Genomic DNA, 23954 nt, shown 5'->3' with positions numbered 1-23954 from the left:
TTATACCGGGGATACAATATTATATATATAATAAAAAAACTAATAAAATTGTATTATCATAAAAAAATATTTATATTTTACAACTGATTTCTACGAGTCTTCATTTTTTGAAATCTATCCATAATAGTTTCATTTGTAACTGTCTGAAATATATCTTTTTCGATGAAACAAACCAAACAGTCACTCAAAAATTGATCACCAATCCGGTTGCGCAAAGCTGTCTTCACAAAATTCATCGATTAAAAGCATCTCTCAACAGTCGCGGTAGCAATAGGCAAAATTAATGTCAATTTCAAAAGTCTGTATACCAATGGATATGAAATATGTTTCTTTCTTTCCACCATAAGACGAGCAAGATCTCCAAGATTAACCAAATTAGAAAATCTGTTATCTTCCATCAGATTGTCGAAGTAGATACTCAATTCATGTCGAAGAGATATTTGCTCCGAAAAACTGAAGTCATCTGGATAAAATCCAGCCAATTTCACCAGATTTGGTATGTTAAACTCACGAAATGAGTCAATAAGACTCAAAGCTGCCATACAGATGAGCAAATCTGAATTTACCTCGTCAAATCGATCATTAAATTCTCGAAGGTGGAAATCCATAACAATATAGAAACAATCCATCTGATAGTGATGCAAGTTGCTTATGTTGGGTTTTTTCCTTAACCTCCACATAATCTTCCTCCATATTGATTATTTCAATATCGTGTTTCTCACATAAAAAAGACACATTATCTAAAAGCAAATCCCAACCAACGTCTCTTTGTTGTTGTAATTGTCTCTTTGTAGATTTTACCAGCGAAATGACATTCAAGATGTCTTGATCTTTTCTCTGTAAAGTCATTGATAAATTATCTGTGAGTCCTAGAATGAGCAACATCAGCTGTAGATAGAACACAAAATCAAATGTGTAGAAATATTTGAGAAGACCATAGGCTTGACGTCTTTTAACAGCATTTGTATCGTCATTCTCAACATACTCTAACACCTCAATGACAGAAAACAACTCAACCAATCGCAACAGTGTTTTGTAATGAGATCCCCAACGAGTATTTCCAGGTCTCTGCAAAGTAATATCTTGATTCAACCCAGTTCCTGTATTAATCTCGCCATTATTAATTTTTTCGTTCACTTTTATTCTATGGCTTTCTCGAATCATGTCATTTCTTTTGCAAGAACCTCCAACCACATTCAATAAAAGTGAAATCATATCGAAAAAATTTCCAACATCAAAGAGTTCCTTTGCAATTGCTACAACAACCAATTGAAGTTGGTGAGCGAAACAATGGACATAATATGATGCTCTATTTTCTCTTGAAATCAACGATCTCAATCCATTAAATTCACCTTTCATATTGCTTGCTCCATCGTACCCTTGTCCTCTAACTTGTTTTAAGCTCAATCCATATTTAGCAAACAAGGAATCAATAGCAGACTTCAGAGATAAAGCAGATGTTTCTTTCACATGAATAAGCTCAATGAATATCTCTTTCACTATTCTGTCCTTATCAACAAAACGAAAAAACAACTGTCATCTGCTCCTTATCAGAAACATCACTAGACTCATCCACCAGTAACCCAAATACATCATGACCAATCTCCTGAATTATATCTTGGGTTATTTGTAAGGCAAAACATTGTGCAATATCTTTCTGTATTGTTGGAGAAACCATCTGACTATTTCCCGGAGCATTCTTCAAAATAACCTTACACAATATCATTTTGTTTTGCAGTATACTTCACAAGTTCCAGAAAATTTCCTTTATTATCAGAATTTTCTGACTCATCGTGACCTCGAAACGACAACCCTTGTTTCAACAAAAATCTAGAAGAACTAATCGATGCATTCAACCGAATACGATACTCGTTTCTCATAATATCACTTTGCTTCTGCATAGCATGCACGATAGATTGATCTTGTCTCATCAAATCATCACATTTCTTTCGTGCATTATTATGAAAACTATTAACATCACCCACATGAATACTCAATCTCTCGGTCTTGTTCCAACTAGAAAACCCATCTGTCACAAAAGCATCATTCTCAACTTGTTCTCTAAACAAGTAACAACACAAACAAAATGTTCCATCTTTCTTTATATTATACTCTAATCAATCAGCGTATTGGTCAAACCAGACTGGATTAAATCGTCTTAATTTATTCCCTACATCTTCTTTGGAAAGTCATGATCACGTGGTTGACAAGGTCTCCTAATCAAATATTTGCGTCGTATCTCATCTCTTTGATTAGGATGATACTCTAATTTTTTTTTTCTATCAGCCGGATCCGAAGGCAAATCATGTAAATCAATTTGCTCAGGTATTGAGGGCCTAACTTGAGAATTTGATGTATTGCTGATTGGAGCTTTACCTATATCTTGAGATATCGATGCAAAATTTCTCTTGAGAAATTTATCCATTGATTTCTCTGTGAAATCAAAAATAAAATTGAATAAATATATATAACAATAAATTTACAAATATGATCAAAACATAGAAATCGAAGAACAAATAAAAAAATAAAAAATACTTCAGAAAAAATTATAACACTTACATACCTTTTAATTTGGTTGTTCTTTGTTTTTTATATGATTAAGTATTAGATTTAGGGATTTTTTTAGAGAATTGAGAAAGAGATGGAAGATTCAAAAAATAGATGAAAACAAAGAGAAAGAGAAACAATAGAGACGACGATTTTTATAATTGTGTTTTTGCAAAGTAATCTGGCATTAGAAAACCTATCAAAGTATAATTAGAAAAAGATTTTAAATTAAAAAAGATAAAACAAAAAGTAAAAAATATAGAGACTGCACTCACTTAAATACATACTAAGCTAATCTTTTATACAAAAAACGTATAATAAAAAAAGGAGGAGGGGACCCACATAAAAAACTAACGGGATACTCTCTTAAACTTTTAAAAAGTATAAATATATTAGTGTTTTTTTTTGTTTTTTTGAGTGGGGTCATGTGGCCCACTACTCTGCATATACATCCGCCACTTGGTGCATGGGATGATAAAAGACTTTCTCATGGAGATCTTTAAATCATGTTGCAGATCTACGTTCTTGCAGTTGCAGTAAATATATATAGGGTGTCAATTTATGTCCGAGGTACGAAGTTCAACCCGAAATTAGCGGACTTTGGATTTAAGTTTTTTTGTTCGAAAAAAATCGGATTTTTGGATCGGACTCAAATCAAATTTCGGGCCGACCCGAAAGTCCGATATTTGTTTTTAGAAAATAAAAAATAACTTTTACAAAGGAAATTGTGTGAGCTGGACCGGTCTAACCCGACCCGATCTAAACCCGGAATATATAAGGTCGGACTTTGGATTTAGTTGCATGGACTGAAAAAAAAATCGGGTCGGTCTGAATCCGAACTCAAAACCTTCGAACCGAATACGAGCTCGGATCGAGGCGAACCCGAACAGGTCGATTGACACCCCTATAATACATACATACATACACGATCCAAAAAGTATTCCCCTCTCGATCTTTGAAATGGTGGATGTTATATTATAGATATTGCCTTTCGCATGTGTTCCCCTCTTGGTTAGATCATAAATAATCTCTTGCCAATATATTTTTTTGTTTTCCTTTTGAGATTTCTTATCTTTCGTGCGTGGATTGAAACTTTTTAGTTTATTGTTTAATGTTTATTTAATATCAGGCTTTCTTCACTTTAAATTATAGTTATGGCTTTCGTTTCCTTGATTTTTTTTCCATATAGTTATGTATTTGTCATAAGTTTCCTGATTTTATCACCATTTTTTATTTTAATATATTATATACTTGATGATAAATATATGCTACATTTTAAACAGTTCAAATGGGATCAAATAAATATTTAGAATATAAATCAAGCATAGGATATTTTTTTGTATATTTATTTTTATCAAATGGATTATCTTGTTAATTAATATTATAATTTTTTTGGTATATATTCAGTTCACATTTTAACCAAAAAAATATATGCATGAACGATGGATCCGAAAGTCAACTGCTAAATCGATATGAAAGTTTGACCAAAGAAGTCGGGGGTATATAACAGCAGTGGCGAATCCCCGCCAAAGCCACCTCCCATCATCATTAGCCGGCCTCGGTCCCGTGGTGCTTCCATGGCGCTGAAATTCCACCAGCAGATCATCTCAGACCTTCTCGAGGACTCCAATGGAGGACTCGTCATCCTCTCCTCCGGCCTCTCCCTCCCCAAGCTCATCGCTTCTCTCCTCCTCCTCCACTCTCCGTCGCAGGGCACTGTCCTCCTCCTCTCCCCCTCCGCTCACTCCCTCAAGTCCAGGATCCTCCACTACCTGTCCTCCGCTTCCACCGATTCCGTCGACGGAGATCCATCTCTTCCGTCGGAGATCACGGCGGATCTCCCGGCGCACCACCGCCACTCCCTCTACTCCTCGGGCCGCCCTTTCTTCATCACGCCGCGGATCCTCATCGTTGATCTCCTGATGCAGCGGCTTCCGGCGTCCCTGCTCGCCGGAATCATCATCCTCAACGCTCATTCTCTTGCCGAGACCTCCACTGAGGCCTTCATAGTTCGAATCGTCAAAACCCTAAATCGCTCCGCGTATGTCCGCGCCTTCTCCGACAGGCCCCAAGCCATGGTCGCCGGATTCGCCAAGACCGAGCGAACAATGCGCGCTCTTTTCCTCCGCCGTCTTCACCTATGGCCCAGGTCCTCTTCTCGTTCCTTTTCCTTCTCCTCCTAAGTACACAGTTCACTTTTTGCAAATGTAACTAGGACAGGGCAAAGCCCTTGTTATCAGGTGTCATCTAGGTTTTCTTCTGGACCAGGTTTCAGTTGGATGTGTCTCAGGAGTTGGATCGAGAACCGCCTGAGGTTGTTGATATAAGGGTTCCCATGTCGAAGTATATGGTCGGAATTCAGAAAGCGATCGTTGAAGTCATGGACGCCTGCTTGAAGGAGATGAGAAAGACTAACAAGGTTGATGTGGAGGATTTGACAGTGGAGAATGGGCTCTTCAAGTCATTTGATGAGATCGTGAGGAGACAGCTCGACCCCATTTGGCACACACTGGGGAAAAGGACCAAACAGCTAGTGTCGGATCTGAAGACACTAAGGAAATTGCTGGATTATCTTATTAGGTATAATCATCTCTATTTGCTTCAGTTTGATTTGATTCTTGTTCTAGCCTAAATGTTAATGTTCCACTTTCTTGTTGGTTTAATAGGCAGCTTCTTAGTTCAGAACCTGTGTAGTTGTATGGTCAAAGCAGAAATTTTGAGACTTGATTACTGTGTCTATGCGACAATCACTCGCATTTAACAAATTCATTGTTTCAGTTTACAGCTATTCTCTATGACAAATTTTCAATTGTTGGTGGTGAACATTCTGCAGATTTAACAACAATCCATTGTTTTGTTTATGGGACTATGGGTTTCTGTGTAGGTATGATGCTGTGAGCTATCTGAAGTATTTGGATACACTCAGAGTGTCAGAAAGCTTTCGATCTGTTTGGTTATTTGCTGAGGCCAGCTATAAAATTTTCGATTATGCAAAAAAACGCGTTTATCGTCTCAGTATGGCAAATGATGTCAAATCAGATGAGCAGGTTAAGAATGTAACAGGGAAAAAGAGGAAGTCGAAGGGAGGGGGAAATAGCAAAGAAGCGGGTACAGAAATGTTTTCAATTGTCTTATGTTCTTCTCCTTACAAACAAGATCAAACTGGTTGTGTCTAATGACTTTCATGTAACGTTTATTTCTTTGTTAAATGGGCTTGGAGCAGTTGATGGGACGGCGAAAAGTAATACCTCTGGCGGTGTTCTTCTTGAAGAAATCCTGGAAGAGGCACCAAAGTGGAAAGTCTTACGTGTGAGTGAGTGAGTTCCAGTGTCTATGTTGTTTCTGTTATGGTTGGTTTTAGTTGCAGAAATTGTTTGAAATAGTGACAATAACTCTGTTTGATTTTTGGTTTAATTCTCTTTGATTTTTTTATTTTTTTTTGCTGCACTTTATGCTTGACCAGATGATTTCCCATGTTAATTTGCAAGCGTTTGTTTTTACATACTGGTAGTGCACTTAATTACTGCAGGAGGTTCTAGAAGAGGCACAAGAAGAAAGACAAAAGCAGACTCTGTCCGGAGAAGACAACAGTGACGACAAAGACAACAATGGCATTGTTCTTGTAGCGTGCAAGGATGAACGCTCATGCATGCAGCTTGAAGATTGCATCACTAACACTCCTCAAAAGGTGTCTGTGAGATGCATTCTGTTATAATATTAGACGATGCATTAGAAATCCATAAGAACCCAATTCATACTTATGGCTAAACCAGTTTTCATGAAAGAACTGAACCTTAAAAACTTTAAGCTGTACAGAAAAAAACACATAAATTGGTTAACACGATACCTAAGAGTAACATATTCAATACTCTTGATGTTATTTTCGTGTTCTTGTGCAGGTAATGCGGGAAGAATGGGAGAAATATTTGTTAAGCAAAATTGAGCTGCGGACTGTGCAGACACCGCAAAAACAGAAGAAGAAACAGAAGGTTCCAAAGGGTTTCGGGATTCTAGACGGAGTCGTCCCTGTAACGACTATGCAGAATACAGAGCCTAGCAGTGTTTGTAGACAAGAAGATGAGGTTTTGAAGGCTGCTGCCGCTAAGATAAAAAACCTAGGAAAGACAAAAGACTTGGCTTTAGGAGATAACAAGGCAGAGATTCAAATCGATAAGACTGGCCATCAAACCAAAGGAAAGGATAAAATAAAGAACAAAAAGGGCTCATCAAGATCCAGAAGAGGTAGTAGCAATGGAAAAAACGCAATGGAGGATGAAGCTGAAAGGTTATCAGGTTCAGAGACTGAAGACAAAGCTAGTGAACCTAACACATCGCGTGCTCCAGAAGTGGACGCTATTCACTCTAGCAACCCTAAGCAGATACCTCCAGTGTGTTTTTATGCCTTAGAAAGTGATCAGCCTATTCTCGAAACCCTGAAGCCATCTGTGATTATTGTTTACCATCCCGACATGTCTTTTGTCAGAGAAATCGAGGTTTACAAATCTGAAAACCCTCGGAAACAGGTGAAAGTTTATTTCCTTTTTTACGACGAGTCTATGGAGGTGCAGAAGTTCGAGGCGAGCATTCGCAGGGAGAACAGCGCATTTGAGTCGTTGATAAGGCAGAAGTCTATGATGATGATTCCGGTCGATCAGGTTTGAAACTCTTGCCTTCCTTTGGCGTGAATATTTTCTTTTGAAACTCTTGCCTTTCTTTGATGTGAATACTTTCTTTTTTCAGAGAACTTGGTACGAGATAAATTTGAAACGGGAACCTTCATCATTAAACAATAAGCTGGAAATTAGAAATGATGCAAACTAAAAGCAGGATTTCAACCAAAATATACTCTTTTTTTTGTATTCCTTTCTCGAGAAGATCTCTGTCTGCTTGTTTTTTTTACAATTCCTCTGTTATAACTTGTGATCAGGATGGGGTTTGCATGGGTTTAAGTTCATCCACAGATCTCCCAGCTTCTAGTTCCCAAAACTCACTAACCCGAAAAGCGGGCGGAAGAAAGGAAACTGAGAAAGAAACACAGGTTCGTTTTTTCGTTCGGGGTTTTCAGACCCCAACCTGTTTTCCAAGAAAGTTGTAATATGAAAAGCTTGTCAGCTGTTTTTCCAGGTCATAGTTGACATGAGGGAGTTCATGAGCAGCTTACCTAACGTTCTTCACCAAAAGGGCATGCGGATAATACCCATCACACTAGAGGTTGGAGACTATATTCTCTCGCCGTCGATATGTGTGGAGAGAAAGAGCATTCAGGATCTTTTCATGAGCTTCACTTCGGGCCGTTTATTCCACCAAGTTGAAATGATGGCTCGATATTACAGAATACCTGTTCTTCTCATCGAGTTCTCCCAAGACAAGAGTTTCTCCTTTCAGGTGAATCCTTTTGCGTTATAAATGTATTTAGGTTCTCATTACAGCTGTATTTAGATTCGTTTTCTCCGCTCGATCCTGCATGACGAATGAATATTGAATTCCCTGACTGGCTCTTGTATCGATTTGATTTTAATTTTGCAGTCTGCAAGTGATATATCGGACGATGTCACACCGAACAGCATAATATCGAAGCTGTCTCTGCTGGTACTGCATTTCCCACGGTTACGGATTATATGGTCCCGAAGTCTACATGCAACAGCCGAAATCTTCACGGCCTTAAAGGCCAATCAGGACGAACCAGACGAGGCCAAAGCCACAAGGGTCGGTGTCCCCTCAGAAGAGGGCTTCATAGAAAACGACGTTAGGTAACTGAAAAAAAAGCCGATTTCCTCTTTCGCTTCATCACTAGAAAACATTGTCTAAAAACCGAATCTTGTAATCGAAAAAAAAACTCACATTCTTGGACCGACTGTTGTAAACTTGTTTTCGACCGCAGGGCCGAGAACTACAATACGTCGGCGGTGGAGATGTTGCGTCGGCTTCCGGGGGTAACGGATGCGAATTACAGGGCAATAACGGAGGGATGCAAGAACATGGCCGAGCTCGTGACGCTGCCAGTAGAAAGATTAGAGGAGCTGATGGGTGGTCATAAGGCTGCTCGGACCCTCCGAGAGTTTCTGGACGCCAAGTACCCAACTCTCCTTTAGTTTCTCTTCTATTTTATCCAACATTGTCTTATTACACTATTCATCACCTTGTCTTGTCCATCATTTTCATTGATCTTTTTAGGAGTTAATTTTTCTTTTTTTTAAAAAAAAAACTGATGTATTTCGTCGATTTGATTGTTACTGTTGTATCCTTGGCTAAAGTCTGATACTGGAACCCGTGAAAATTCCAAAAATTTCGTTAACTTAAAGTTCAATATATACACAAAATATATCTAAATACTATTGTAAATGTATTTAAAATATGTATTCAAAGCAAAATTCGTGTTCAAGTTTCTTGACTTTATCACACGGTCCATTGGTGATCGGATTTCAGATATCCGCATTCGGATACCAAAAACCCGCGACGCATCCGACCGTGGAAAACGTCACCGCTCAGCGGCTGATATTACATCATTGTCCTCGTCCGCATGTCATTATTACGAAAGAGCCACTGTCTTCTGTCCATTGATTTTTAGATCCATCGGTTCCGGTTCAGGGTTATTAAAATGAGCCGCCCAATATAATTACCCGACCCGGCCCATTGTTATACTAATTTCTGTTCTTCTCTTCACTAAAAATTCAATACAAATTACAGTTTCTGACTTTTAGAAATTTTGGAAAACAATGGCAAGTAGAGGGCAGGGGCTATGGGTTAACGTCAGGTTCAGGTTACATCATCACCATCATCATCATCATCATCATCTACAGCAGTGGACTCCGATTCACGTCTTTGTACAGCAAATACCGAGATCGGGTTTTCCCAAGTGCGGCATACCTGAAATAACCGCCACAGAAACAGAAGGCAGTTCCGAGATTTGAGCTTCAGCCTAGATGCTAAATAGGGACTGGATAAAGAAGTTGCATTGTCTGTGAAATTCAAGAATTGCCATTTTCTTACCATTGAGGAACAAAAGGAGCCATCCATATAACATCACCAGCTTGAACTGGGTACCTATACATACATACATATATATATATATATTCAAACCCAAATTATGACATCATAAGATGACAACTTTGAATGAATGGATTACCAGCTATCACCCAAACGATAAACGCCTTGGCCCTCCAGAAGCAACAAACCATGTTGGTTATAGTGAACCTCCTGCAAATATTAACGACCCGACGATAATCAAAACGGGACCAAAGAGAAGAAAAGGTTAAGCTTTTCATGATTCTAAGCAGTTGCTTACCTTCACATTGAGAAACTCCCCAGGCTGAAAATCCATAATCTGCAAAGATAATATTACCTTTTTGGTCTCAATGAAAGCAAAGGAACTTAAATACGCGAACACTGGAAGAAGATGTAGTCTGTATCCGCAACACATTAGATTATAGCCACAAGCGGAAATTCGGGGAGAAAGAAAACAGTAGATTATAACCATAAAGCTTACATGGATATTAAAGTCATAAGGTAAAGATGCCGGAAGAAGCTTCCTCAGTTCAAACACCTGTTTATGACGAAAAGATGATTTTAGAATAAAACATGAAGGAAAAAAGGGTAATGAAAGAGTTCTAACACTAACCTCACCGGGAGTTTCGAGAAGTGGCTGCTTGTCTGTTGACCCGACAATAAGCTCTGTGGCATGACTCGGTAGAAACTCGTACCTAATATCATGCTAGTTAACATTGTTTGAAAATATCATGAATGGTAAATGAAGCTCCCAAGACCGAGTCAGGGAGAAGAGTCAAAACCTCCGCTCGAACACAACAAGAGTTGCAGACCCATCACAGTTCAGGGAATGATCAAAGTTTGGAGGCACGTATGCAAATGAATCAACCTGCACAAAAAAATATCAGCTTGGACTTACAAAAAGAAATAAAAAAATGTCAGTGAATCATGAAAGCCATGCGAAAACGAAGCAAAACAGCCAGTTTTAGAACAGATATAGATTGATATCGACTTAGAATCTAGAGAAACTGTCAGAAAAATCAGTAAAATAGAATCTTTCAGTTCATTGTTTTGTCATACCGTCAATTTCTTTATGGTATCTGATGAGTTAGCAAGTGTCACAGCGCCCTCAACCACGAATATGAAGCTTGAAGAAGATTCAGCATCTTGAAAGAGTTAGAAGAAAATAGAGATGATAATTAAACTCGGATGTCAAGTTAGAAGAATACCGCTCTACGTCGTGTGGTGGTAGACCTGATTTTGAAATGTCTGCACAAAACAGAGCACTGCAAATTTTAAGACCATATCCATTGTAGGAAAGGTGAAACCAAGGTTATGATGTTCATCAATCATGAGGGACAAGGATTCAACCTTTCATTTTCGCAAAGTACATGACAAAATGGGAGCCCATTGCCGGGGTGATCAAATATGCCCCCAACGCGTTTGTCCTGTCAAATTGGTTACAGATTAGAGCAAAAGTTTTTTGACTTTTGTAACTGTGGAAATAGCGTAAGTTGCATGATGCGTACCAATCGGGTAATGGGCTGAAAACGTGACTTTCGGGTGTTATTACAGCATGATCCGACTTGTAAACACTTCTTGTGAACCCCGGCAAATCTACCAAACAATAGAATCTGTTCAGCCTAAGAAACTTATAACACCAAGTTTAACTCGAAATGCCCTTAGGCGCTTATCAGAAACACAATCATCTTGGAAGAGTTTACATGTTCCAAACGCTATCAGAAAAAAACCATCTACAACTCAAAGGGACACTTATCAGAAAGACAGTCATATATAGTACAATGTTTTGCACTAAACTCAAGTTTAGTGACACTGAGCTCGAAAACCTCTCAAGTGAAACATAAATCTAAGTAGCCAACTGATCTATGAACCTTAATCAATACCAATAAATCAAAAATCAGTTCTTTGATTCAAGAACTCGCTTACAAGTTGACCCTAAAACGAAAATCGAAGTTAAACCAGTAAAAGTACGAACTCCTACTAACATCAAGCTAGAAATGTCACCTAATCCCCGCAGAAGAATAATCAAACGATAAAGTCCCAAACTTTCGTTTTGCAAGGGCGGTGAAAACATCTTAACTGGGTAGAAATACACGATTCAGGAAAAAAAACAATGCGAAATGGATCCATCGAACCTTGGAGATGTAAAGGAGAGAGTGTCGGGTTCGTGACTTTCCAGTACATGGGTTTCGACTTCTCGTCCGATTCTGCGATCGGCGGCGCAGAACAGAACCCATCATCGCTTGTCGAAGCCTTAACCAAACCTTTTAAAGGCGAAAACGAACGAGACAATCCATGATTAATTCCCGAGAAAAGCCCAGAAATTTCTGAAGAATCTGAGATTAATTTACTCACCGAAGATGATGATTGAGAGTATGGGAAGTAATCGCATTTTTTGTTCTTGGGGATGATTAATGGCTTCCGAGATTTGAGAGAGTTTCAGTGCTCTATTCCGATAGTGTTCTTGTTCACAGAAATGAGAGAGAACACGACAGAGGTTCTATTCTGGGGTGGTTGGTAGCCTCGTGAATAGGTAATATTACTCAAATAACCCACGCAGCAATTTCAATTTCAGTCTATACCACCGAAAAAAAAAAAATTTGCGACCTTATTACGACTAATATATAACTAATATAAAGACTAATAAACTACTTTTATTATAGTTGTATATTAGTTATATATTAGTCGTAATAAGGTCGCAAATTTTTTTTTTTTTTCGGTGTTGTACCCTGAAATTGCTGCGAACCCAAGTGGTTTAGTAGGGTTAAATCCCCTCGTGAATATAATTTTAAAATGTTTTAAAAAAAATCGTGATCTTTGGGGGGTTTTGTGTTAATAACAAAGATAATGCTCAAATTATATTTCTAATAGAATATGGGGACTAATCTGTAAACTAATTGAAGAGGTTCAACCACTCCTCGCCGTTTTCTGCTCATCGTTGAGAACACCACGCCGTTTTCAATCGTCATCCACATACTTCTTCCGGCTGTCAAACGGCGACGCGTTCCCCCGGTTATTACGGTTTTGACGTCTCTCTCTCTCTCTGCAACAAGCAAGAGAACGGCTGCGGCGACGGTGAAGGCGAAGCCGACGCTCTACGTCAGCGACAATATGGTATTCTTCACGGAGATCTAACCGTAGATGTCCTTCTTCTTCCGTCCTCGTGCTTCTCTCTCGACCAGTTTCTTCTCCGCGTTCACCGATGGAAGCATCTCCTGTTATTTCTGCGGCATCTCCGATAGAATTCGTTCGATCCGGCATATCTGTCCAGTTCCAAGCCTAAGCGTTGTGTCGTCATTACGGTACTTCAATTCATGCCAATGTCGCTTCTCTTTTAGCTACTTTGCACACAATTAGGATTTTGGAATCGCTGTTTTCTCGGCTTGAAGCGGATAGCTGGCTTAGTTAATTAGTGAATTATCACGAGATGTGAGGGGAAGACTATCTTGAACATGTCATATGATCAAACCGTTCGTTTGATGCTTCATGATTATTTCTAGAATTGGGTTTGAAGCTTAGAGAGTGTACTTCTGGAGTAAATTATCGTGGGCTAGTTGGTAACTTGGTGAGATGACAAAGAAGTTATCTGTTCGTCACTTTCCTGCTAAAGATGTGTCCGAGTACTGGTAATTGAGTCAAGAACAAAACTCCATCAATCTCTCTATCATTTGTATTGGGTTTCTCGAACATTTGGTAAATTTAAGGTTTTAAGCAAAGAACTGAGTATGCAATCCACTATTTTCTCTTTAGCTCCCATATGTCTTAGAGTTTTCAACTTTTGGTGGCATTTTTTTCCCTATGAACCTCATTTTCTTACTCATCTTAGCACGCATCCCTCTGTCAACAGGTTATCCTTTCTCAAGGGGATCTATAACTGAACACCTCCTCCTGATCTGGCATCTTACTTGTTCGAAAGCCGAATTGTTTAGTTGGTGATTTCTCTCGTTCTTTCAGTTATCGAGTTGATGTTAACAGAGTTTCTTTATCTTTAATTTGTTGATGCGGTGGGAGAAGGCCATTTACCTACATATAAACTCAACATGAGTCATCAACATCGCCTTAATCCCAAATTTATTTGGGGTCGGACGAATGAATTCTTCGTCTCCACTCATTTCGGTTTTGAGTAACCTAGGTTATTTTCACTGAAAAATTCTTTGGGCACACCTGCTGAACTGTATGCGACGAATATATGACTGGTTTGGTTTAAATAAAGGAGTAAATGCATATAATTGATTAGCTGGTGCTTGAAAACATTTTAAGAACAGCCATCTTCTTCCCATTTCAGGGTGGTGATAAGCTGGGCTATGAGAGTGAGGATTTGGCAGTCTATGATGCCACGAGGTTGACAATCTTTGTCCTCTCTGTAAATTACTTCTTTCTCTTTATCGTATTTGGGAGGAAGAGTTTATCATCTATGACTAGAGGTTTAAATCCTGTGACTGCTTATAATTTTATATATCCCATTGAGGCCATTGAATATGGTGTCGTAGATAAGGTAAGGCAGAGAAGAGCTACTCTGCTGATCTTTTTTTTTTTTGTTCTGAAGATCCTTTTGTAAAGAACGAAGCAGGTAAGATAGTGGAGTTGTTTCAGAATCTGAACACATTATGGCGTCCTGATCCCCAGGTAAAGTGAATTTACTGGTTTTCGTTCTCCACTATAGCATATTCATGATGGTGTTGCTGCTTTTTGGAACATTGATCTCATACCCTATAATCACTCATATCTAATAGAATTCAAACACCTTACACTCTAGGGGGCATATTCTGGAACTAGCGAGTAGATTCTTGTCCTGTCCATTTCTGGCCAATTGTCCAAAGACTGGTCTTTTACTAGCAAAGAGGCACCTGTAAAAAGCTTGATCATTGCATCAGTATACAGATCAGCTAGAATTGAGACCCATCAAAACGTGGTGATGCATATTTTAAGCCTATATGTAAGTGCTCCAGTGCCTCGTGTCTTCCAGTTTTGCTTGCATAAACCCTGTCCCACAGTTTCAAAATAGTCACTTCCCCATCTTCCTCTATTGCTTCGGACCCATATTTAGTTAGTGGTATCATTTTCATTGCCCATTATAACAGCCTTCTCTAGCATCATCCGACACATGTCCAAGGATTTTGCATGCTCATTTGAACCTTTTTTTAGTCCTAAATTCGTGGTTTTTGTACCTTATTTAATCTCATGCTCGTATTTTTGTTTTTTATATAAATTTAGACATATTAGACTGCGATTTTGATGATAGGATATAGATACTCCATGGTTTTTCAGCTTTTATGTTACTTTCTTTGCACAAACTAGGGGACATTTCGTTTCTCAATCAAAATTTTGCTCGTGTTTAAGTAGGCACAGAATTGCAAGTTCATATAAACCGGTTAGTGTGGGATTATATAGACATGAGTCGGGCTTAAACACACTTTTTTGTTGGCACACGAGAGTTATAAAAATTCAAGGGCTGTTAGACCGGTAAGGGATGGGCAAAGCTCTTATCAAGGTTCAAGTCTCCACTTAAGGAGAGACATTCAGCTGGACCTCTTCGGTCCTTTGGAAGCTGTAGTTGGATCGAAAGCACGGTGAACCTGCAGATTATAAAACAAAACTTTCTTTTTTTGAATCGCGAGTGATTTACTGTTTGTCTGGTAAATGGCAAGGAATTGATTGTTTGTATCGGTTTTGGTCGGATGATGCAGAGTTGAACTGAACCATATGCATACAGATACGGAAAGAACCAATGAGGTAACATCATTGAACGTATGTTTTTCGTATATTTGATGTCTTTAGGGTATCTCAGGAACAGAGATTGGTCTTTTTTTGGGCTCGGTTTGGTCTGAATTATATTGTGTATATTATAATCAGGTTGTCGTGTATATATATATATATATATATAATTGGACCGTAGGTTGAGGTTTATGTAGGCCATAGAAGAGCAAGAACTCACCAACCCCAATATCTTCGGCCTTCTATTAAAAACTCACACTTGGAACTTGGAAGTGGATCACAACCCCCTAGTCTTTATTTCTTTATTTATTTTGGTAATACGTGATTTAATAGCATTTTTGAGATATAGATTACTCTATGATTCTTTTGTGCTATGTATTATTATTATTATTATTATTATTATTATTATTATATAATGATGATCAATTTTCTTTATATTACTTCTGGTTTTATAAAAAAAAAAGTTTTTAGAAAGCATTGTATGCAACAGGAAGTGGGTTGCAGCCAAACACAACAATGCACTTTTGGTTGGTTTATTCAAATGTTATTGGTCCTCTTGTCATCTTTTTTTTTTTTTTAAATCACTTCACTAATCATTTGTTCTCGAGAAAGAGGGCTGCGGATACTATTGTAAGATTTTTTTTCTATACAAAATATCTTCCAATCAAGGACGTAAATCCTGTAAAAAACAATTTAGTTTTTTTTTATTAACGTATACTTACCTTTGCAAACATTTAGGGTAGTTTATTTTAGGGGTGGTCATTTCGGTTATTAACCGAATAACCGAGCCGAACCGAATAAGATATAACTGTATCCGAACCGAACCCGACATCAAAACCGAACGGTTATGATTTCCTTAAACTCGAAAAACCGAAACCGAAACCGAAACCGAACCGAATAAAAAATAACCGAAAAAACCGAGAGAATAACCGACATTTTCTTTGGAAAATTGAACGTTTTACCAAAACCGAACCGAATCTGAACCGAAAAACAACCGAACCGAATCAGAATTTATATAAAAACTGAATGGTTATAGTTTTTCTATAACCGAAATAACTGAACTCGAATATAACCGAACCGAACCCGAACCGAAATCCGAATTGGCCACCCCTAGTTTATTTGAACTCGAGTCAAATAGAATAAAATAATAATTTAAAAAATCGATTTTCTTTATGCACAAAATTGCGTCACCGCTAGCTCTAGATGACCAAACAATCTCACAATTTCGATGATATCATTGGGGTCCCATATATGTTTATATATGGCTAAGTTTTAGAATTGCAAATTTTACATTTAAGCAATCATAGAAACTATAGGGTAAAAACAAAAAATCAAGTCGGCAACATTGACAATGAAGAGTTAAAAATACCTAAAAAAGGTGACATGACAAGAACACGCTTAAGATATTCTATTGGAGGTCGTTCATTTACTAAATAAATTGATAATCATCAACCTCCTTCCCACTACATCATCATATCTACAATCACGAGGTCCTACACTGTTTTAGATATGTGTGTGTATATATATATATATATATTAGTTAACTTGCTGATAGTTTGCTCCCCTCATCATGATTTTTTTTAAATTCAGAAATTTATCGAATATTTGATCTAATTAGATCTCTAAAAAAAACTATAAAAATTCATTTGAATATTTCTCCCCAAATATAGATTCGAATCGTGATTGTTAAATGAATTTTATTCATTTTCTTACCAATTGAACCACCAATCATAGATACCTCGTCGTCGTGAATCTCCTCTCATTTTCACCTTTGTAAAGACCATAGATTCCAAATTAACATTTACTTGCTTAGAGCATGTAACAAAAATAGACATCATATATAGTTTTCGATTTACTTCAACAAATCTATGCAGTGCCCAATATATATGTAGATTATGTTAATAAAACTTTATATTAATATGGGTATTGCATGTACACGTAATCACTAATACAAGTTGAATAACAATTTTTTTCCCCAAGGGGAAGAAAATAATAATTATATTATAATATCGGCTTCAACTATAAATACTCCATGTAGCCTTTATCGGCATTTGTGTGCTTCTCAAACAATTCCTTTTGCTGTCAGTCACTTGTAAAAAAAAAGAGGGAGAGAAAGTTTGAGTAGAAACAGTAATTAATAGATAACGATGAAGAATTTTCACATTTTACTTATTCAAGTCCTGTTTTTACCGATGCTTTGTCACTCCGAAGACTTCGTGTGGTCGAGAGCTACTTATTACGGCAGTCCTGATTGCAAAGGGAACCCTCGTAAGTCACACTGTCATTTTTTTTTAATTTATTAAATATTCATTACATAAAGGTAAAATCACGATATTATCAACTACCAACTTTATAGATGAATACGTAAATTTTAAAATTTTCAGAAAATATACGAATACTCTCGGTTCGAATAATGAATTTTATAAGAAATCTGAAAAATATGCGAAATTTTACAAATACTACAAAAAAAAAAAACATCAAATGCCCTATAATATTTTGGCAGTATGTAAAAAAATTAATGATTTTTAATGGGAGTTGGGAAACGTTAGCTTGCTTTTTTTTTTTGGAAATTTTAAAATTTGTATATTAATTATAACAAATCTCTACATTTATATTAGATTTTCACTTCGATAAAAATTTCATAAACATATAAATAAATTTATAAAAAAAAAAACGAATCGTAGGAGGGGCATGTGGGTATGGAGACTATGGGAGAGAAATAAACGATGGCCAAGTGAGTGCTGTCTCTTGGCGTCTATGGAACAACGGTTTCTGTTCTCTCTCTCTCTCTCTCTCTCTCTCTCTATATATATATATATATATATATATATATATATAATCAAACTATAATAAAAATTATATATATATATATATATGTATATTGTTGATAGGGGTATAAAACAGGTCGGCCTAGCCCCAATCCAGTCCGACTCATTTCGATCTGAATAACATTTAGTCTAGCCTAATCCGATCCGTTTTTTAGCGAGCCATAAATATATCTACTGGTCTTGGTCGGGGAGCCAAACAAGTCAGCCCGTGAGTCAAATATATAATTTTTAAAAATAAAATTTTAATACTAAAAATATTTAAAACTAATTTTTATATTTAAAAAATATTTAAAATATAATAAAAAAAATTAAAATTTTAAACAAAAACAAACTAAATATGTCATAAAAAATATATAATTTGTATATAAAAATATTTTAAAATATACAAAAATATTAAAATTAAAATAAAATAAAATAAAATTTTGGCCCGTGAGCCAGCCGGTTCGTGACGAGCTGGTCCGCCACGAGTCCAGCTCATGATGGACTTGCTCGTTTGGCCCGATTTTTTCTGGACTCAAATATTTTGAGTCTAATTTAGAAAAATATGGATCGATTCACGAGCCGGCCCGCCATGTGCGGCTCCTTTTATATCCCTAATTGTTGATACAATAAGGTACGGTGTACGATACCACAACACTGCAAAGAGGAAGGGACGTACGTAGTGGCGACGGACTACGGAGAAGGAGACCGTACGGATTTCATACTCAGCCCCAGAGCGTACGGGCGCATGGCGAGCGCCGGCGCAGAGGAATATCTCTTCTCGTACGGAGTGGTAGACGTGGAGTACAAGCGTATACCTTGCAGATACGGAGGGTACAATCTGGTGTATAAGGTCCACGAACGTAGCCGTAATCCTCACTACTTAGCCATCCTCTTCTTGTACGTCGGTGGCCTCAACGACATCCTAGCCGTTGAAGTTTGGCAGGTATATATATATTATTCTTTTCTATCATTTTTTTTATTTGGAAATTTGGGGTGATTTTTATTTTGGTTAATAACCCAATCAATGCTTAATCGTAACCAAATTGAATTCGTTATGATTTCTTTAAAATCAAATCCAGACCAAACTGAATAAAAAAATAGAAAAACCTAAATTTCGTTAATAAAATGAGTATTTTTATCATAATCAAATCGAATTTAATATAAAATTTGATCGGTTATAGTTTTTATAAAACCGAAATAAATAAACTCGAATATACCCAAACCGAAAACCGAATAAGCCACTCTAGTAGAATTAAATTACTAAATTAGGACAGTATCGTTTTAGATTAATATTTAAAAATGATTTTTTATCCTACGGAAACGGTGGTCGTAAAAAAAAACTTTTTTCTTATATATAATCTAAATATCACTACCTTTATATATATTAAATAATTTTGTATTAACCCGTCAATATATATATATATATATGTATGTATCTATGTATAATGTATTAAATGGTAATCGTTAAGATCTTCACCGCACGTGATATATAGGAGGGAGTCTTTGATGCCAGAGTATGGACTGCACCTCCTTGGTTCACGACTTGCAGACCCCGCCGTACGGTGCGATCACGTTGAGGTTCTTGGTGTACGGAAGTGTCGGAACCACCTGGCTCCAATCGCCAAACGCTATTCCTAGCGATTGGAACGCTGGCTCCACCTACGACTCCAACATTCTGCTCACTTGAATTATGAATCTCCTCTCCCCTATACATACAATATTTCACATATATATATATATTGGTGGTTATAGATATTGGAATAAAAGAATAAATGGTTTTATGACATGGTCTCTGTTATATATACATGTATAATCCTATACAATTATATATCTAGCCAAAAGTGAAGGGTTGAATTCTATATAAAATTTTCACTTGGTTTTCTAATATTGTACTATATATATGTATGTATGTATGTATATATATCGGTGGTTATAGATATTGAAATAAAAGAATAATGGTTTATGATTTGGTCTCTGTTATAGATGAATAATCATATATAATTATATATCTAGCCAAATTCTGAAGGGTTGAATTCTGTATAAAATTGTCACAAGGTTTGCATATTTAGGTGAATATTGAAAATGATTCATAATTAATGGAGTCGCCTATGCCATTTGTGGACTGGACACGTGTACTTTTCTTGTACGGCCCATTAAAGCCATTTACGGATCGGCGGGACTTTTATACAATTTATTATGGGCCTAATTAAAAGCCCATTTAAAATTCCGCCAAAAGTTAAGTGCTGCCGGTGGGGTGGATGAGAAAGAATAAACATGGAAAAAAATTAATATTTAATGGGGAAAAAATAATATTTAATGGAAAAATTTTAAGAAGTCCGAAAAATAATGGAAATATGTAGTTTTGGGTACAAATGTGAAAAAGAAAAAGAAAAAGAAAACGTGTAATCTCTATATATGAAAGGGAAAAATGGATGAAACGGGTAAAGTTGAATATTTGATGGGAAAATAAGATAATAAAGCGTGAACAAATTGAACATTGTTATTTGTGTATTAAAAACAATAAAATAAAATAAAAATGGTAGTTTACAAAATAAATGAAAATCTAGAAAGGAGTAAGTAAATCATGAATGTTTGATGGAAAAATAAGTCAGAAAAAAATAAAATAAAAATGGAATAAAAAAATAAAGATATAGAGGAGAAAAATACTCATTTTTTAAAAAACAAATTAAAATCAAACATACGGAATAAGATCATTACATTCTAAATGATTTTGAATACTTAAAAATAATATATATATATATGTGTAAATAAATAAAACATATATTACAAAAGACGATTTGTATATTTTTTTATTTAAAAAGTTTCATAATAATTAAATGATTGGAACACTTTTAGAAAGACGTACGTGGATTGCGAATTCAAAATCAAATTTAATATAAAATGAAAAGTTTGACATAGAAAACAAAAAAAGATAAGAATGGAGGATAATCAACTTCAAATTCAAGCCCACAATTATTATAGTTTAATTGTAAAAACTTTTCCAATTGACGGGTTAACGCTTTTCTTTCCTAACTGGCGGTGGGTATTCGTTCGTATTCATTATGTATATAATAAACTAGGCACGTTAAAAATTGTCATGCAATTAATAGTATGTTGGATACAATATATATATATATATATATATACAAAAACATGATTATATACAGCGGCGAAGAAGGTAATTTCTGAATTTATATGATCCATATACAAAGACTGCTCTCAGACCGGAGATTTACCTATTCAGCGCGTTCGAAAGATAGTAGATAGGAGTCATCCATTATATAAAAAAAAAAACATGATTATATATATATATATATATAACACTTAGTTTTTATACCGACTGATTATTCCAAATGCATATCCAAACCAAACCTATATATATATATATGTGTGTATTCATGTGGTTATATGAAAAATTGAAGAAAATTTATTAATGTTTTGGACGTGAACAAAACCATATCAAAAGGTGGAAATCCCATTGTTTACACTCATTAATTAGAAGGTGGATATATATATTTCTTGGGCTCTATTTTCTATTTCATCCGATACTATATATCTACTTAATATATACCATAAAATAAATCCAAACCAGTATTTCGAAGAGAAACAAGGACCTTAACGGTACCATGAAATTATAAATAACCCGAGTGTAGATTCGGAGTAGGTTTCAGTCGATATGCGATTCTTGCAAACGGAATTTAGAGAACACAGAGGATTTACGTGTTCAGGTTCCTTTGAACCCTACGTCACGGCCAAGTAAAACCTGGCAAAACCACTAGAACGAGATCGAGAGAAGAACCCGACTGACTCACACAAAAGAAACCTGTGAGCTCAGTCTGTACAAAACTTGAGAGAGAAAACAAGAGAGAGAAAGCTTGAAGAACGCAAAAGAAAAGCCCACCCACCAACGAAGAAGATGACTCGAGTTTATAACAACCCGGGATATCAATTTACTGAATTGACCTTACTTAACGGACTTAAAACCAGACGTCTCTCTCTCGAAACCTTCTGCATAATACAGAGGTTTACCAGATTTGCAGAACACCTTCTACAAACTCCACCTTGTTCTGTAATCTGACATCTCGTTCATCATGATTCTGACATAATCTTACTTGGCATCCTCTGAGTTTCCTACTCAGCAATTTTCAGCAAGCTCAACGCCTCATTGAACTTGCCTACAGGTAATGGTTTTGTGAGTATATCAGCTGGGTTGATTTCTGACTTGATTTTCTGAACTTGAATCTTTCCTTCAGCTACGACATCTCTTAGGAAGTGTAGTCTAACGTCGATGTGCTTGGTCCTCTCATGGTGAGTGCTGCTTTTGGCCAAACATATCGCACTTTGAGAATCACAATGAATTCTTACCTGACGATGTTCGATTCCAAGTTCTTCAACTAGTCCCTTAAGCCACAGAGCTTCCTTGAACGATTCCGCCATTGCCATATATTCTGCCTCCGTTGTTGACAGAGCTACCACATGTTGTAGTGTCGATTTCCAGCTTATAACGTTCCCTCCCAGCGTGAATACATAACCAGTGATAGATCTCCTCCTATCTAAGTCAGTTGCGAAGTCCGAGTCACAATACCCTGTGATTGAAAACTCCTCTGCTTTATCTGTATAGATCAGCTTGAGATCTAAACTCCCTTTGATGTAACGCAATATCCATTTCACCGCAGCCCAGTGATCCTTGTTCGGTCGATTCATGAACCGGCTAACCAAGCTTACACAGTATGCTAAGTCAGGTCTTGATCCTATCATGGCGTACATGAGACTTCCCACTGCATTTAGGTATGGTATAGAGTCTAGATTCAGTGTCTCTTCCGTGTCCCCTGTGGTTTTTAGCTTGAAATGAGCTCCTATCGGGGTTTGTACAGGTTTGGCCTCTGTCATTCCAAAAGTGTTCAATACTTTCTGAAGATAATCTGCTTGTGATAGAGTAAGTGTCCGAGTATCTCGGTTTCTAGCAATGTCAATGCCCAAGATCCGTTTTGCCTTCCCAAGGTCCTTCATGTCGAATTTGGTAGCCAACATAGCTTTAACCTTCTGTACTTCTTCTTGATTCTCTGCAGCCACAAGCATATCATCAACATAAATGAGTAAATAGATATAAGAGTTACCTTTTAACCTTTTGAAGTAGACACAGAGGTCGTGTCTGCTGCGTGTGAATCCTTCTTGTATCATGAAGCTGTCAAACTTCATGTTCCATTGACGAGGTGACTGCTTGAGCCCGTAGAGAGACTTCTTGAGTAGGCAGACTTTTTCGGATTTGCCTTCGACTCTGTACCCTTCTGGTTGGTCCATGTAAATCTGCTCTTCTAAGTCTCCATGGAGGAATGCTGTCTTTACGTCAAGTTGCTCGAGTTCCAGGTTCTTGTAAGCCACCAGAGATAGTAATAGTCTAATGCTGACATGCTTTACCACAGGAGAGTAGATTTCATTGTAATCTGTGCCCTCTCTTTGTGAATAGTCTTTAGCCACCAATCGTGCCTTGAACCGAGGTTTTTCTACTCCTGGTATTCCTGGCTTCCTCTTGTATATCCACCTACAACCTATCACCTTTTGATTACATGGTTTGTTGACCAGTATCCAGGTTCTGTTCTTTTGTAGAGATGCCATTTCTTCATCCATGGCTAGCATCCATTCTTCTTTGTGCTTTGACTGTAAAGCTTGTTGATAGGTTTTAGGTTCATCCAAGTTAACTGTATCAGCTACTGTTAGAGCAAATGAGGCAGTATTTTCTTCTCTGAACCTGAGTGGAGGTTGTATTGATCTACGTTCCCTGTCTCTGGCAAGTTGATACCCTTGTAAGCTGTCATTGTTCCCGGACTGACCAGTTTGGTTTGTACCTTGAGTTTCCACGAGTTCATCACGCTCTTC

General features: G+C 36.9%; 4 protein-coding genes and 1 pseudogene across 15 annotated transcripts; 3 read left to right on the top strand and 2 right to left on the bottom strand.

Annotated features, from left to right (window-relative positions):
- Positions 1 to 77: 77 nt before the first annotated feature.
- On the bottom strand, positions 78 to 4126 carry LOC104807968 (annotated as a pseudogene).
- Positions 4125 to 8842, top strand: LOC104807928 (DNA repair endonuclease UVH1). The gene is made up of 10 exons (XM_010533380.2): positions 4125 to 4696; positions 4816 to 5127; positions 5432 to 5655; positions 5771 to 5856; positions 6077 to 6235; positions 6447 to 7202; positions 7475 to 7585; positions 7672 to 7932; positions 8074 to 8297; positions 8429 to 8842. Exons 1-10 carry the CDS (start codon positions 4125 to 4127, stop codon positions 8637 to 8639), a joined length of 2916 nt encoding a protein of 971 aa, XP_010531682.1. The 3' UTR covers positions 8640 to 8842.
- Positions 8843 to 9137: 295 nt separating this feature from the next.
- LOC104807929 ((S)-ureidoglycine aminohydrolase) lies at positions 9138 to 12063 on the bottom strand. The gene is made up of 13 exons (XM_010533381.1): positions 11908 to 12063; positions 11688 to 11816; positions 11061 to 11148; positions 10903 to 10979; positions 10761 to 10800; positions 10612 to 10678; positions 10335 to 10420; positions 10166 to 10247; positions 10034 to 10090; positions 9833 to 9871; positions 9674 to 9744; positions 9538 to 9591; positions 9138 to 9414 (listed from the first exon to the last, which is right to left on the bottom strand). Exons 1-13 carry the CDS (start codon positions 11942 to 11944, stop codon positions 9342 to 9344), a joined length of 900 nt encoding a protein of 299 aa, XP_010531683.1. The 5' UTR covers positions 11945 to 12063; the 3' UTR covers positions 9138 to 9341.
- A 472-nt stretch (positions 12064 to 12535) lies between these two features.
- LOC104807930 lies at positions 12536 to 15956 on the top strand. Of its 12 annotated transcripts, none has more exons than XR_770874.2 (6): positions 12536 to 12854; positions 13400 to 13484; positions 13838 to 13893; positions 14099 to 14178; positions 15240 to 15285; positions 15732 to 15956. XR_770874.2 is itself a non-coding variant. In XM_010533383.2 (4 exons), exons 1-4 carry the CDS (start codon positions 12694 to 12696, stop codon positions 15243 to 15245), a joined length of 303 nt encoding a protein of 100 aa, XP_010531685.1. In that variant the 5' UTR covers positions 12536 to 12693; the 3' UTR covers positions 15246 to 15657. The 12 variants fall into 12 exon arrangements, 2 of the variants coding, with proteins under 2 accessions (XP_010531685.1, XP_010531684.1); XR_770872.2 differs by having other exon boundaries at positions 15758 to 15822; XR_770873.2 differs by lacking the exon at positions 15732 to 15956 and adding an exon at positions 15449 to 15657.
- A 1360-nt stretch (positions 15957 to 17316) lies between these two features.
- Positions 17317 to 19962, top strand: LOC104807932 (expansin-like B1). Its single transcript, XM_010533384.2, is given in 4 exon segments — positions 17317 to 17535; positions 17952 to 18038; positions 18665 to 19020; positions 19591 to 19962. Coding segments are annotated over 4 exon segments (738 nt in total). The 5' UTR covers positions 17317 to 17414; the 3' UTR covers positions 19765 to 19962.
- Positions 19963 to 23954: the final 3992 nt, after the last annotated feature.

Source organism: Tarenaya hassleriana, unplaced genomic scaffold (assembly GCF_000463585.1).
Source record: "Tarenaya hassleriana unplaced genomic scaffold, ASM46358v1 Cleome132, whole genome shotgun sequence".
Classification (NCBI taxonomy): domain Eukaryota; kingdom Viridiplantae; phylum Streptophyta; class Magnoliopsida; order Brassicales; family Cleomaceae; genus Tarenaya; species Tarenaya hassleriana.
Note: the sequence above shows the minus strand (reverse complement) of the source record. Positions and strands in the feature narration are given on the sequence as shown.